This window comes from Eschrichtius robustus, chromosome 14 (assembly GCF_028021215.1).
Source record: "Eschrichtius robustus isolate mEscRob2 chromosome 14, mEscRob2.pri, whole genome shotgun sequence".
In the NCBI taxonomy this organism is placed as follows: Eukaryota; Metazoa; Chordata; class Mammalia; order Artiodactyla; family Eschrichtiidae; genus Eschrichtius; species Eschrichtius robustus.
In genome coordinates, this window is record NC_090837.1 from 99,340,244 (window position 1) to 99,353,297 (window position 13,054).

The 13,054-nt window shown below is 43.5% G+C and overlaps 1 protein-coding gene and 1 non-coding gene across 10 annotated transcripts in view; one reads left to right on the plus strand and one right to left on the minus strand.

The window, feature by feature from the left end:
- ATP9B (ATPase phospholipid transporting 9B (putative)) overlaps positions 1–13,054 on the plus strand; it is a 252,828-nt gene that overhangs the window by 101,941 nt on the left and 137,833 nt on the right. For all 9 annotated transcript variants that reach the window (XM_068562639.1, XM_068562640.1, XM_068562641.1 and 6 more), the window contains one exon: positions 3,962–4,056. In XM_068562639.1, the coding sequence (XP_068418740.1) occupies positions 3,962–4,056 (95 nt within the window). The remainder of the gene's footprint in view (positions 1–3,961; positions 4,057–13,054) is intronic.
- On the minus strand, positions 5,617–5,689 carry TRNAE-CUC (transfer RNA glutamic acid (anticodon CUC)). Its single transcript has one exon. It is a non-coding gene; the product is annotated as a tRNA-Glu (tRNA).

The following is a 13,054-nucleotide window of genomic DNA, read 5'->3' on the forward strand; positions in this document are numbered from 1 at the left end:
CTGGTTGATATTTCGTAGTAAAATGTTTAAATTCCTTTCTCATTCCCTCTTGTGTATATTCTAAAGCTATTTTTTGTGGTTGCCATGGGAATTACATTTAATATCCTAAAGGTAAAAAACTCTAATTTGAATTGATACCATCTTAACTTCAATAACGTATAGGAACCCTGCTCCTTTATAGTTCTATCCCCATCCTTTCAGTTGTTGATGTCACAGAATTACATCTTCATACACTGTGTTCCCCAGACATAAACTAATAATTATTTTAAATGCATTAACCTCTTAAATTATGTAGAAAACAAGATTAGAAGTTACAAACCAAAGTTACGGTAATTCTGGCTTTTAGACTAATAATTTTTTTCTCTAAATTTATTAATCTCTTAAGTCGTGTAGAAAAAGTACAGTTCAAACCATTCTTACAATAATACTAGCTTTTATAATTGCCGTGCATTAATAACCTTTATTGAGATCTTTATTTCTCCACACAGCTTCAAGCTACTGTCTACCGGCCTTTCATTTCACCTACCAGACTGCCCTGAGCACTCCTTGCAGGCAGGTCTAGTGGTCGTCAGCTTCCTCAGCTTTTGTTTACTTGAGAATGTCTTGATTTCTCCCTCACAAAGGGCAGTTTTGCTGGATTTAAGATATTTGCTTGACAGTTTTTTTCTTTTAGCACTTTGAGTTGATTGGTTCACTGCCTTCTGGCTTCCATAGAGATGCCATCTCTTTCTGATGAGAAATCTGGTGGTTATCTTACTGAGGATCCCTTGTATATGATGATTCTCTTTTCTCTTGCAGTTTTCAAGATTCTCTTTGTCTTTTTGAAAGTTTGATTATAATGTGTCTTGGTGTGGGTCTGTTTGAGTTCATATTACAGGCATACTTCAGAGATATTGCAGGTTTGGCTCCAGACCATGGCAGTAGAGTGAATATCACAATAAAGAGAGTCACACAAATTTTTTGGTTTCCTGGTACATGTAAAAGTTATGTTTACACTATACCTCAGTCTATTAAGTGTGCAGTAGCATTATGTCTAAAAAAAAGTACGACCTTAATTAAAAAATACAAAACAAAAACAATAATTTTTGGTTTTGTAGTAACAATTTTACTTCAATAGTAAAATCAAAGAACAATGATCACAGACCATCGTAACAAATATAACAATAATAAAAAGTTTGAAATATTACAAGAATTATCAAAATGTGACAAAGAGATGCAAATAGAACAAATGCTCTTGGCAAAAATGGCCCTGATAGACTTGCTTGATGCAGGGTTGCCACACACTTCCAATCTGTAAAAAAACATAGCGTCTGCAGAGTGCGACGGAAGAACCTATGTCTGTGCTTGGATTTTGTTGGGGTCCTTGGGAGTTTATATTCACGTCTTTCATCAAACCTGGGAAGTTTTCAGCCATTATTCAGATATTCTCTCTGTTCCTTCTTCTCTGTCTCGTCCTTCTGGGTCTCCCACAGTGCATATGTTGGTCCACGTGACGGTGTCCTATGGGTCCGTTTGTCTCTGTTCACTTTTTTCCCATCTTTTTCCTTCTGTTCCTCAGGTTGGATCACTTCCATTGTCCTCTCTTCAAGTTTGCTAATTCTTTGCTGTGCCTGTTCAAATCTGCCTTTGACTCCCTCTAGTGAAATTTTCATTGCCCTTGAATTTCTTTTTCATTTCTTTTTGGGTTTTCTCTGTCTTTATCGATAGCTCCATTTTGTTCATACATTGTTTTCTTGACTTTCTCCACTTCTTTCTTTAGTTCTTTGAGCATCTTTTTAGACAGTTGCTTTAAAGTCTTTGTCTATTAGAACTACCGTCAGGTCTTTTTTGAGGACAGTCTCTATTGATTAAGTTTTTTCCATTAAGTTGGCCATACTCTCCTGTTTTTGTTTTTGTTTTTGTTTTGAACACTGGACATTTCAATCTAATAATGTGGTAACTCTGGAGATTGTCCCCCAGTGGTGGGGCAGCTGGAGACTCTATAATAATAGTAATGGCATTGGAGTGAAACTCCTCAAGTACTGGAGCTCATTCAGCACACACAAACACACACACACACACACATACATACATGCACACATGACTAATTGGTCTCCTTCTGAGGATCGCAGGGTACTAGTTCATTGCCTTGAAATGTGGGTAAATAACAACAGGAGTCAGTGCTTTCATATAGGAACTTTTCCACCAGGTGAGCCAACCGGATCCAAAGAGCAGAAGCCTCTCCTTTTACATTTTTTTCTAGGTAAAAGGTGAAGAAGAAGGATAGACTGCTGCCTTCTGCACCCTCTCGTGCAGTAACGGGTGCCTCTAGTGGGCACTGAGCATGAAGGGCTGTCGGCATCAGAGCAGAGCAGGACATGGTACCTCTGGACGGAAGCAGGGCAGCGTTGCTGAGGGTCAGTGGAGTCTGAGCTGGGCTCTGTGTGCAGGAGCCAGCGTCGTAGGACCCGCAGAGGGAAGGCGGGGAGCAGGGTGGCCTGGACCCTGTGTGTTCAGTCAGCAACACGCAGAACCAGCCTTTCAGCAGACAGATTGGAAGGAGGGGTGGGGAGGACCTGGGGTGAAAAGTGACTTTACAGACATTCCCAGAGCGGGCTCTGCACTGGTGCTGAGGATGTACATCTGCACAGGGAAGCACAACTGACAGTCCTGCTGCTTTACAAGCAGGGAAGGGGCTGCAATGGGGTCGGGGCACATGCAGCATCTCCTAAGGGGTCTCACAGTTGTGCACAAGGTATTTATCTTGTAGTAATTTCTAAGGTGTGCATATGCTTGTGTGGCTTTCTGTAACTATTTTATTTTACAGTTAAATTTTTGAAAAACCTCAGAAGTCACTTGAATTCATTATGTGGTTAAACTACTAATTTGTTACTTTGTTTTATCTGATTCCTTTTATCTATTAGGAGTCACTTTTTTACAGTTTGATGTGACTTGGCTTTTTAATTATGTGAATCATGTGTGATCTCAGAGTGAACAGTGTAAAATAGGATGTACTCCGAAAGGTGTTGCTTCTAGTCTGTCCCTTCCCTTTCCCCTTCCTTCCTGTGGGCAGTGTCCCTCCCTGCACACGCGCACACAGACACGCACACTCACGCTTTCCCCACCTTGTTCTCCAGTAGCTGGTGTACTTTGTTCCCAGTGTTGTGCACCTGGCTTTTTTCATTAGATGGTATATATCCGAGAGAGATTTCTCAGTAGAAATGGAGGCCTTTCTCATCTCTTTTTCTTTTTCCTTTCTGTTTCTGTTTCCTTTTCCTTCCTTCCTTTCTTTTCTTTTCCTTTTTTTTTTTTCACTGATGCATGTGCTCCCTTGTATTCAGCTGATTCCCTGATTTTGTGTTCCCACTCCTTTGGTTATGATTAATAATGTTGCACAGTTGCCCTGTATGTATGTGTTTTGTGCTTTGCTGTTGTGTATGAGGATACGTTATAAGAAATGGTATGACAGCATGGGCAAAGAGTAAATGGATTTTTGTAATTTAATATTTTTTATGTTTAAAATTTGATGGGGTTGTGAGTATCACAGTAACTCTTTTCTGGCTTTAGCATTTTAGCTGTGCTTTTATTATTGAGCATATGTTTTTATAGTGGTACATCATATATTTTATTAGCAAAGTTATATCACACACTCTTGGGTATTTTTGTATGTTTACTTATTATTGTATTATTATCAAAACATAAGCTAAAGGTAGAAATGATCAATGTAGTCTTTCTAAAATAAAGTAAACCTTTATTACTAGTAAACCTTAATAGTCTAGAACACCAACTAGGAGATAAGTGAATAAACAATTAATGACCTCTTATCTTTTCAGCAGACTCATTTTGTGAGTCAAATAAATAGTACTTTTAAGGATTTTTGTTAATGGGAATCTGTAGATATATCATTTCTGTATCCCACTGTGCTGTGACCTGTGGCTTTAAAGTGCCTGTAACTCAGGAGTTTTTCTTCTGTTGTCCCAAGGTTCATGTTTTATTCGGACTGATCAGCTCGACGGTGAAACTGACTGGAAGCTGAGAGTGGCGGTGAGCTGCACGCAGAGGCTGCCAGCTCTGGGGGTGAGTGTCGCTGCCGTTACTCCACCATTCACTGTAGTGGCCACTTCTGCGCAGTAAGTTCAGTTCTGTGTATACCAGCTATCTTAATTAATGCGCAGTAAGCTCAGTTCTGTGTATACCAGCTATCTTAACTAATGCGCAGTAAGCACAGTTCTGTGTATGCCAGCTATCTTAATTAATGCGCAGTAAGTACAGTTCTGTGTATGCCAGCTATCTTAATTAATGCGCAGTAAGTACAGTTCTGTGTATGCCAGCTATCTTAATTAATGCGCAGTAAGCACAGTTCTGTGTATACCAGCTATCTTAACTAATGCGTTGACAAGGTTTTAAAGTAATTTCTTCGTTACTAAGTTCATCGAAAATTATGCCCACGTCATTTCTCTGGTGTCTTAGCACATAACCTTTTGGAGGTATAGTTTTAAATGTTCCTTTTGGCTTGACTCTTAGGTTTTCTTTCTTTTCTTTCTCTTTCCTTTCTGTTTTTATTTTTAAAAGCCCCCTCATTTGAGTAACCTTTGAAATGGAGAGCTCTTGGTGGGGTTAGATACGTCCATGTTTGGTAACTGAGTGACTCCCCGGAGGCTGTTGAGATATTGCTTCGGTAGAACGCCCGTGGGCTTGGCCCAGCCGTGGACACCAGCCTGCCCGCTTCGGCTTTGCCCGTTGAAGGTGGGGAGCCCTCGCTAGGGAGGGGAACTGAAGTGTCCCTGTGTGTCTCGGCAGAGTGAGAAGGGGAAAGACACCTCTGGACTTCTTGCTTGGCCTTTGCTGCCTGGGGAACGGGCAAGAGGTGGGACCAGAGGGCACAGTACTTACGGATTTCAGTGTTTTTAGTGATCTCTGAAACAGACCTCTCACGAGTGCTCAGAATCTCCTAAACTGCTATACATCTTTTTTAAATCAAAATCACGGTTGTGGTCATTTGTTGTTTGTTTTGTGTTATATGTTATGATTTATCTGAATGAGAGAAGCTTTATCTTACATGATTTGCTGATATTCACTGGAGAGTAAAGAAAGATGGAAGTGTCTTAAGAATGACCTTGGACCCAAGCAGTTGTTGGTTAAGGGAAGGGAAATTGAATCCTCTGGATTTGGTCACTTTCCTTAGATGGGTTGGATTTGATAGGAATAGCTACTGCACATAGCTTACAGTTAATTACTGTCAATAGCAGGAACCTTCCTTATTGTAAATATTGCACTTTTTGGAAACTAAATCTGTTTGACGTGTATAAGACTCGGCAATATTTTGTTTCTTTAGGTGTCTTCCATTGCCTATACTTTAGGTAGTGCCTAGGTTGAAATTCATTCCTTGCTTAGAGTTTGTTGGGTTTCTTGGATCTGTGGGTTCATGGTTTTCTTCTCTTTTCCATCCTCCTTTCTGCCCAGACCCCTCTCTCTGGGACACGAGCGACAAGTGTGTTAGACTTGGCGTTCCTGCAGGCGTCGAGCTTCTGCTGCTCTCTTCTCAGTCTGGTTCTCTTTCTGTGACTCAATTTTGACAGTTTCTGTTGCTCTGTCTTTTTTTTTTTTTTTTTAGCTTCACAGCTTTGGGGATTTTAGTTCCCTGACCAGGGATTGAACCTGGGTCCTCAGCAGTGAGAGCATGGAGTCCTAACCACTGGACCATCAGGGAATTCCCATTTTGCTCTGTCTTTAAATTCACTAAGTTTATCTTGTGCAGTGTCTAGTCTTCTGTTAAGACCACCCAGCGAATTTTTTTCTTCCAAATATTGTATTTTTAATCTCTGGAACCAGGTTCCACCTGGTCACCCATTTTTGTTATAGTTTGAATACTTTTCTTTCCTAATATGTTCATAGTTTCATTTAAATCTTTCAGCAGTTTATAACACTTATTCTTCGTCTGTTAATGCCATTGTCTCTGTTATTTTGGGGTATGTTTCTTCTTAAAACAATGTTCTCCTTGTTACACGTCACACTTTCCTGCTTCCTTGCACAGCTGGTAATTTTTAATTGGATGCTGGATATTGTAAATACTATATTTTTTTCTTCCTTCGAAACCTGTTGATCTTGATTTTCTTAGTTCAGTAACTTGTGGATAAACTCGATCTTTCCAAGACTTGTTCTTAAACTTTGTTGGGGTGGGCCTAGAGTCCTCTTATCACGGTGCTAATTTAATCCTACCACAAGCGCCTGCTCTTTGTGGGATAACCATGGACAGCCTCGGTTGTTTCGAGGTGCCTCTAACTCTGGCTGGTCAGACTCCATGTCTCCCCAGCTCTGTGTCATCCCTGGGGCTGGTCCGGAGAGAGCTCTCTGCTCACACTCTACCAGGCATCACTTCACCCCGACCAGGCGTGCGGTAGCTGTGGGCACACTCAGGGAGCACCGCATAGCTGTGGGCACACTCAGGGAGCACCAAATAGCTGTGGGCACACTCGGAGCACTGCATAGCTGTGGGCACACTCAGGGAGCGCCGCGTAGCTGTGGGCACAGTCAGGGAGCACCGCATAGCTGTGGGCACAGTCAGGGAGCACCGCGTAGCTGTGGGCACACTCGGGGAGCGCCGCGTAGCTGTGGGGCGCACTCGGGGAGCGCCGCGTAGCTGTGGGCGCACTCGAGCGCCGCGTAGCTGTGGGGCACACTCAGGGAGCACTGCAGGGCGCTGCCACTCCTTTCCTCTTCGTTCTCTTCCCGCTTCCCTGGGCTCCGCTCTGTCCCTTAGCAGAAAGGCTGCCTTCCTCTGCTCGGCTTCCCCCAGCCCCACGATACGGAACCTCCCCTTATGCAGGAAGCCTGCCTCACCTGGGGCTCACATCTGTGTTCTCTTCTCCCAAGGGTCACAGTCTTGCGATTCTGCCAGAAGCACCGTGTCCTGTGTCTGAAAACGGCTGTCTCATGTGTTTTGTTCATTTTACAGTGTTTGTAGTGGGAGGGCAAGTCTCACACCAGTTACAGTGGCACAGCTTGTGGAAGCCCTTGATTAATTCTCAGTGAGAAATATGTGTCTTTTGCACTAACTGAGCTACATGATACTTCAAATTAAAATTAAAAGGTGGTCCATTGAGCATAAAATTTTAAAAAGACCAAAGCAGTGGGTCTTTGTTACTGGAGGATTTGCTTATTTTAGGGACGTATGTGCTGGGAGGACGCGGCGCTCCCTGGGCTGTGTTACCTCTGCCCTGGAGGGCACTTCACGCCACTGTCCTCTTACCTCACAGCTTCTTTCACATTTCGGGCTAACCATCCCGCTCCTCAGCACTCATTCTTTCAAAAAAAGAGAGTTCCTGATTATAATAGTAATATGTGCATTGAAAATAATATATAAATGATAAAGAAGATGAGAAGCGCTCTAATTTTCCTGCTTCGCAGTGGCTGCCGTTCACGTTCAGGCACAGGTCCTCCTGACGGTGCCTTTCCCTGGCCCTCCCCTCGCCATACACACACCTGCACACTTGGGTGAAGCTGTATGTACTTCTTTTCCCGTGAGGGTGTTTATTCAAAAGTATGTTTGGGTGTTATCTATGTTAGAAAATGTGTATCTCTGTAAGTACTCTATTAGCCGCATGGTATTTGACAAATTATAACTTCGGAAACCAGCCTGATATTGGTGATTATGAAAGTTAATACTTTTGATGTTTTATAAATAGTAATAGCGATCAACAAATAGGCATATTTTAAGGATTTTGATTCTTTTGCCAGAATGCTCTCTAGAAGACTACAGTGACTTGTACATCTCCTGTAGGTTAACTAAAGTCAGTTGACCTGTCAGCCGTCTCCAATCTGATGACTGAGAAAATGGCATCCCCTTTAAATTTGCATTTAATCTTTTTGTGAGGTTGGAGATTTCTTATCTAAGAAAGTGTACTTCTCATATTTTTATTTTATAAGTTTCTGTTCATGTTGTCTGTCCATTTTCCTGTTATATGTTTTTAAAGAGGTCTTTATATATAGTTTGCTAATCATCTTTCATTCATTTGTTTTAATCTCTTCTAAATATTTTCATTTATAGTTTCTGTTGTCCATATAAAAGTTTAGCATCCTTATATAAGGTGACCTAACAGTAATTTTAAAATAGTCTTTAAAATAGTTACTTATGTAATGTGATAGAAGTGCTAATTATTACTATGGTGACGATCATATTACAATACATAAATGCATCAAACTGACTTGTACACCTTAAATTTATACAATGTTATATGTCATGTATATTTCAATAAAAATACTTAAAAAAAAAATAGTTACCGCTTTTGGTTTTATGCTTAGACCATTTCCACTCCAAGACTATGTTTTAAATGGTTACTTTAAAATCACTCCCGCTTTACACGTGAACTCTGCAGTCCAGCTAGCATTTGTTTGGAGTCGAGTTCTGCGTAGGAAATCAAACGTAAAACAACCTGCTGGCTGGTCGCAGCAGTACCGTTTGCTGCATAGCTCACTGTTTTAGCACAATTTTAAAATTGCCCTGGGAAGTTCCAGTTTTAAACTCTCGCCCTCGGTGTATGAGTGTGCAGAGTTCTCCAAACCTTTGCCGAGGGAGTGCGTGTTCCAGACCTATTCCCCCAGCCTGTTTCCTGACTTTTCGCTTTAAAATACCTTTTGCCATATAAGTGTTTTAACTTTTGTTTAGGTAAATATTTATACGTTTTCCTTTTTGTTTGTGGATTTTGTGTTGTGCCAGAAGGCTGCTCTCCCACCAGTGTTCACTTAGCCTCTTAACCACTGTCAGAGTTTGTCAGCGGGCAGCCTAAAAGTGAGAGGCTGGTCATTAGCACTTACTGTCTTGTAATTATTAAAATATTCCCTGCACACAGACCCATAGAGAAGAAAGTTCAGTCAAGTCACTAAATCTGTGCGGCTGAAAGATGGTTTCATGAGTGAGGTCAAGTAAGTTGCTTTTATTTCAGCCTGCAGCTGGGCTGGTGTCTTCTCTGCACAGGCCCCCCCTCTCTGCTCTGCCAGCCTCCCTCAGACTCCCAGTGTTTTCTGTTTGCTCTTCCTTTCTGCACGGGGTGAGGTAAAGCTGTGCCGTCGCCTTGTCACTGAGGACACCAGCTTTCAGTTCTCATGCTACTTGCTGAAATGGCTGGTTTTTATCCTGAGACACTCGTGAAGCCTGTTGACTTTCTGATGTGCTTTGAGCCCATCGCTGGTCTCCCACTGCTCTTTCTCAGCCGCCTGTTTCCTCCTGTGTGTGCGTTCTTGTTTTTCTAGCATACGTCCTCAAGTCGTCTCTCCAGGACTGAAGGGGGAGGAAAGGTCATGGACCCCAAGTGACCGGAGGGCTTCTGTTTGCCATCAGGCTTGGAGGCCGCACCTCAGAGTCTGTCCCTCTGCACCTCACTTCCAGCAGTCACAGGTGCTCCAGGGCACCCTGGGAAGCAGTTGCACAGAATAATCCTTCATAGCAGATTTAATTCGCTGAGAGTGTTAGAAAAGAAGTGCATTGTTAAGATACCATATTAGAATTTTTCTGAAAGAAAAGCCAAACAACGAGTATGTGGTATGTGATGGCATTACCTGGATTCCAGGAGAGTGGGTCAGCTGTGACAGAGGCTAAGTGTCGGGGAGGGACGTGCAGAGGACTGCTAGAAACGTCCACCCCTTGGTCGTGGTGGTGTCTTCGGTGTGTGCTTGTATTCAAATGCAGAAAATTGTACACTTTAAACATGCATAATTTATTGCTTGTAAACGATATCTTAAGAAAGTATTTAAAATTCCTCTATGATGTTATCTATATTTTTGAATATTCCCTTTGCTGTGATCACAGGAGGTACATTTTATTATATTCAATATTATAAGGATGTTTTCCTCATTTTTATTAGCGACAGATATGTATAAATTGCAAAATACTTAGAAAGTTAGAGTATGCAATTCATACAGTGCTACTTTTAAAATTTTATGGTTGATACACTTTGATAGAGAGTGTGTTAAGCATTTGGATGAAGTAACTGGAAAATGAAAACGTTTTAAGTTTTGATATCATCATAGAAATATATTTTAGAAAAAAGGAAATTTAGCTGAATTTGTGATTCATCCATCTATTTATTTATTTATTTATAAAATTTATTTATTTATTTTTGGCTGCCTTGGGTCTTCGTCGCTGCACGCGGGCTTTCTCTAGTTGCAGCGAGCGGGGGCTACTCTTTGTCGTGGTGCGCGGTCTTCTCATTGCTCATTGCGGTGGCTTCTCTTGTTGCGGAGCACGGGCTCTAGGCGCACAGGCTTCAGTAGTTGTGGCACGTGGGCTCAGTAGTTGTGGCTTGAGGGCTCTAGAGCGCAGCCTCAGTAGTTGTGGCACACAGGCTTAGTTGCTCCGCGGCATGTGGGATCTTCCCGGACCAGGGCTCAAACCCGTGTCCCCTGCATTGGCAGGCGGACTCTTAACCACTGTGCCACCAGGGAAGCCCCATCCATCAATTTAAATTTGTAGCTTCATATAATTTGGCATATTAGGTATAGACTTTTTTTCATAGGAAAGAAAGCTCTAATTTCATTATGGACATAGGCAAGGCAATTTGGTTTTTCATCAAATAGCTTACGCTGTCCGTAACTGTCACTCATTTTGACTTTTCTGTCTCTAATGTGATGGGCCTGGGGAGTGTTTGGTGACATTCACTGTTTGTCGCATCATCAGTGGAGCATTGTGTCCATAGTGACACCAAGAATGAATAAACCTGCAGTCCTTAGAGCTCTTTTTAAAGAACTGAGGGCGCCACCCAGAATAAGCTCTCTAATTCTGTTGTGTCCAGAGCACCTAATGTGATCAGAGAATTGAAATTTCGTTGGAGCGGTGCTGCAGGTCCAGCTTCTTGCTGTCGCGGACATGGAGACGTGTGGGAATGTGTTTCTGCTCTTGTGTTCAGGCAGATTTATTAACAACAATGAGGGCACAGTAATTTTCAATAAATCATGACTCGCTGATTTATTTCAAAAGATCCATATAGCAGTAAACAATACCATTTACATTTAATTAGTTTTATTGAACGAAAGGCAATTTTATTGGTAATGAACCACATGTTATGATTAAGGATGTATTTTAATGACCTTTAAGTAATGCGAACAAATGTTGCCCTTGACCTAATAGCAGAGGCTTTCCTACATTATTGAAAACTTCAGAATGATTTTTAAATTATCATGAAAAGCTTCGAATGACATTCTCATTATTGTGCCATTATTCAGTCATTTGTTGTCTAATGTACTAGATGAAATGCATTCCTCTAAATGTTCATGTGCATGTGGAAATATGGGGGTTGTTGCTAGGCGGTCCTTTATTTCCATGTATCAAAAGGTAGTCTGTTGTAGGAGAACTTCATTTTTTGAAAATGACTGTGATGGTGTAGGACTTAAATGATGAGTGACCCTCCAGCTTGCCTCGTCCCAGGAGTCGGTTGGCTGTCTTTTCACAAGTCTAAAATTATTACGCAGTGCATTTCTTCTTGTGTAAAGTAGCCTGGCTTAATTACTTGAAAATACATTTTTATTAGTTAACATATAATCTAAGCTGCAGTAGCAGACCCACTGTGCTGAGCTGGCGTGTTCACCCTTCATCCAGTGCAGCGTCTCTGTTCTTCAGAACCTGGAAAACTAACCGGCACGTATTTTGCAGGCCCACCTGAAGGCATGTGAATGAGCTTCCCCAAGTTTAAGGAGCTCTCAGAGAACTCTCCCGGCAGGATGGGAGTGAGCTGTCCCTCTGCCCCACTGGCGTTCTCAGCTGGCAGGTGCTGTCCTCAGCCTCAGGGGTCTGTGTGGCAGTTGCTGTGTAGGCAGTTGCCTCCCTTGCAGCCTGGAGTCACGGCTCCCCTGCTGCGTCTGGAACTCAATAGTGGCCGTGGTGTGTTCTGCGGAGGGTCATTCTGAGAGTGATGTTTAGAGGTTCAGTCATGAGCTCAAACCTTCCTAAGGCTTTGGAAGCGCTGCATTCCATGTGTTAAGTCCCTTTCTGCTCTGAGATCTAGGGTGATACATCCCAGATCCAGAGAGACGTTTCTTCTCCCTCACCTAACAGCGCGGAGGTGGGTGGTCCCAGGTGGGAGCGCAGCTCTGTCGTCCGCAGTCAGTGGCCTTCAGCCTTGTCCCAGTGTCTGCTGCCCTGCAGCCTGGCCAGCGGGAGCGGAGGGCCCGGGGATGGGCCAGCGGCCTCGTCCTCCTCGCCCTCCCTCCAGGTGAGCGGCGTGGGGAGGGCTGGCTGTGACAGTGCTGAGGGGAGCCACGCGCCCGCTCAGGGTTGGAAGTCCGTCTTCAGAAGGCGATGGGAAGAGTGGTGGAGAGTGGTCTCTGTCACCGTTTCTTCATTTGTTTTCCGTCGAGTTTCTCCGATTTCTTCCTGCGCTTCTCACTGGGTGCTGCGCGCTGAGGCTTCTCCATTGGTTCTCCTGGAGGGTTTTACTGCCCTCTGAGCGGGGTGCTGCATTTAGGTCTGTTGTCACGACGATTACCATTTTTATTAGAATCCGTTATTTCCCACTTGTTCTTCCAGGAGCTTGAAGCAACATGAAAATGTGTATGTCCCTCACCTACGTTAGAGTAGGAAATAAATGGAATGTAAACTGCCAAATCGTCCGTTTGTCTTCTAGGAAGGAGAGAAGCCGTATCAGTTGTAGAGTGTTGCCTGTTCTCTGTGGAAGGATGTTTTCTTGAAGGGCTGGAGCTTTCCAGACAGCCCATCAGGCAGGGCTCCCCTGGCAGAGGAGCTCTCATGGGGAGGGGCCCACAGCCAGCTGCCCCCTCCCGAGAGTCAGTGGGCGGCCGGGAAGGCAGGACCCGTGTCAGCCGAACCCCGAGCCTCTGAGAACGCAGAGCGGCAGGGGCACAGGGCACAAGCACAGATCTCGAGGTCGCTGTGAGGAACCTGAGAGGACGTTATAGTGCAGACAGAGGCTGTGAGAAAAGATCAAGAGGAGAGTAAGACCTCTCGGCCGGGCACGTGGTGGCGGAGGTCCATCGAGCCTCAGGGCAGCAGCGTGGCTCAATGGGGGAAGCAGAGTGGCGGTTCCGCGTCTGGCTTTGTCGTCCTCCTCTCTGCGTGTTGTTAACT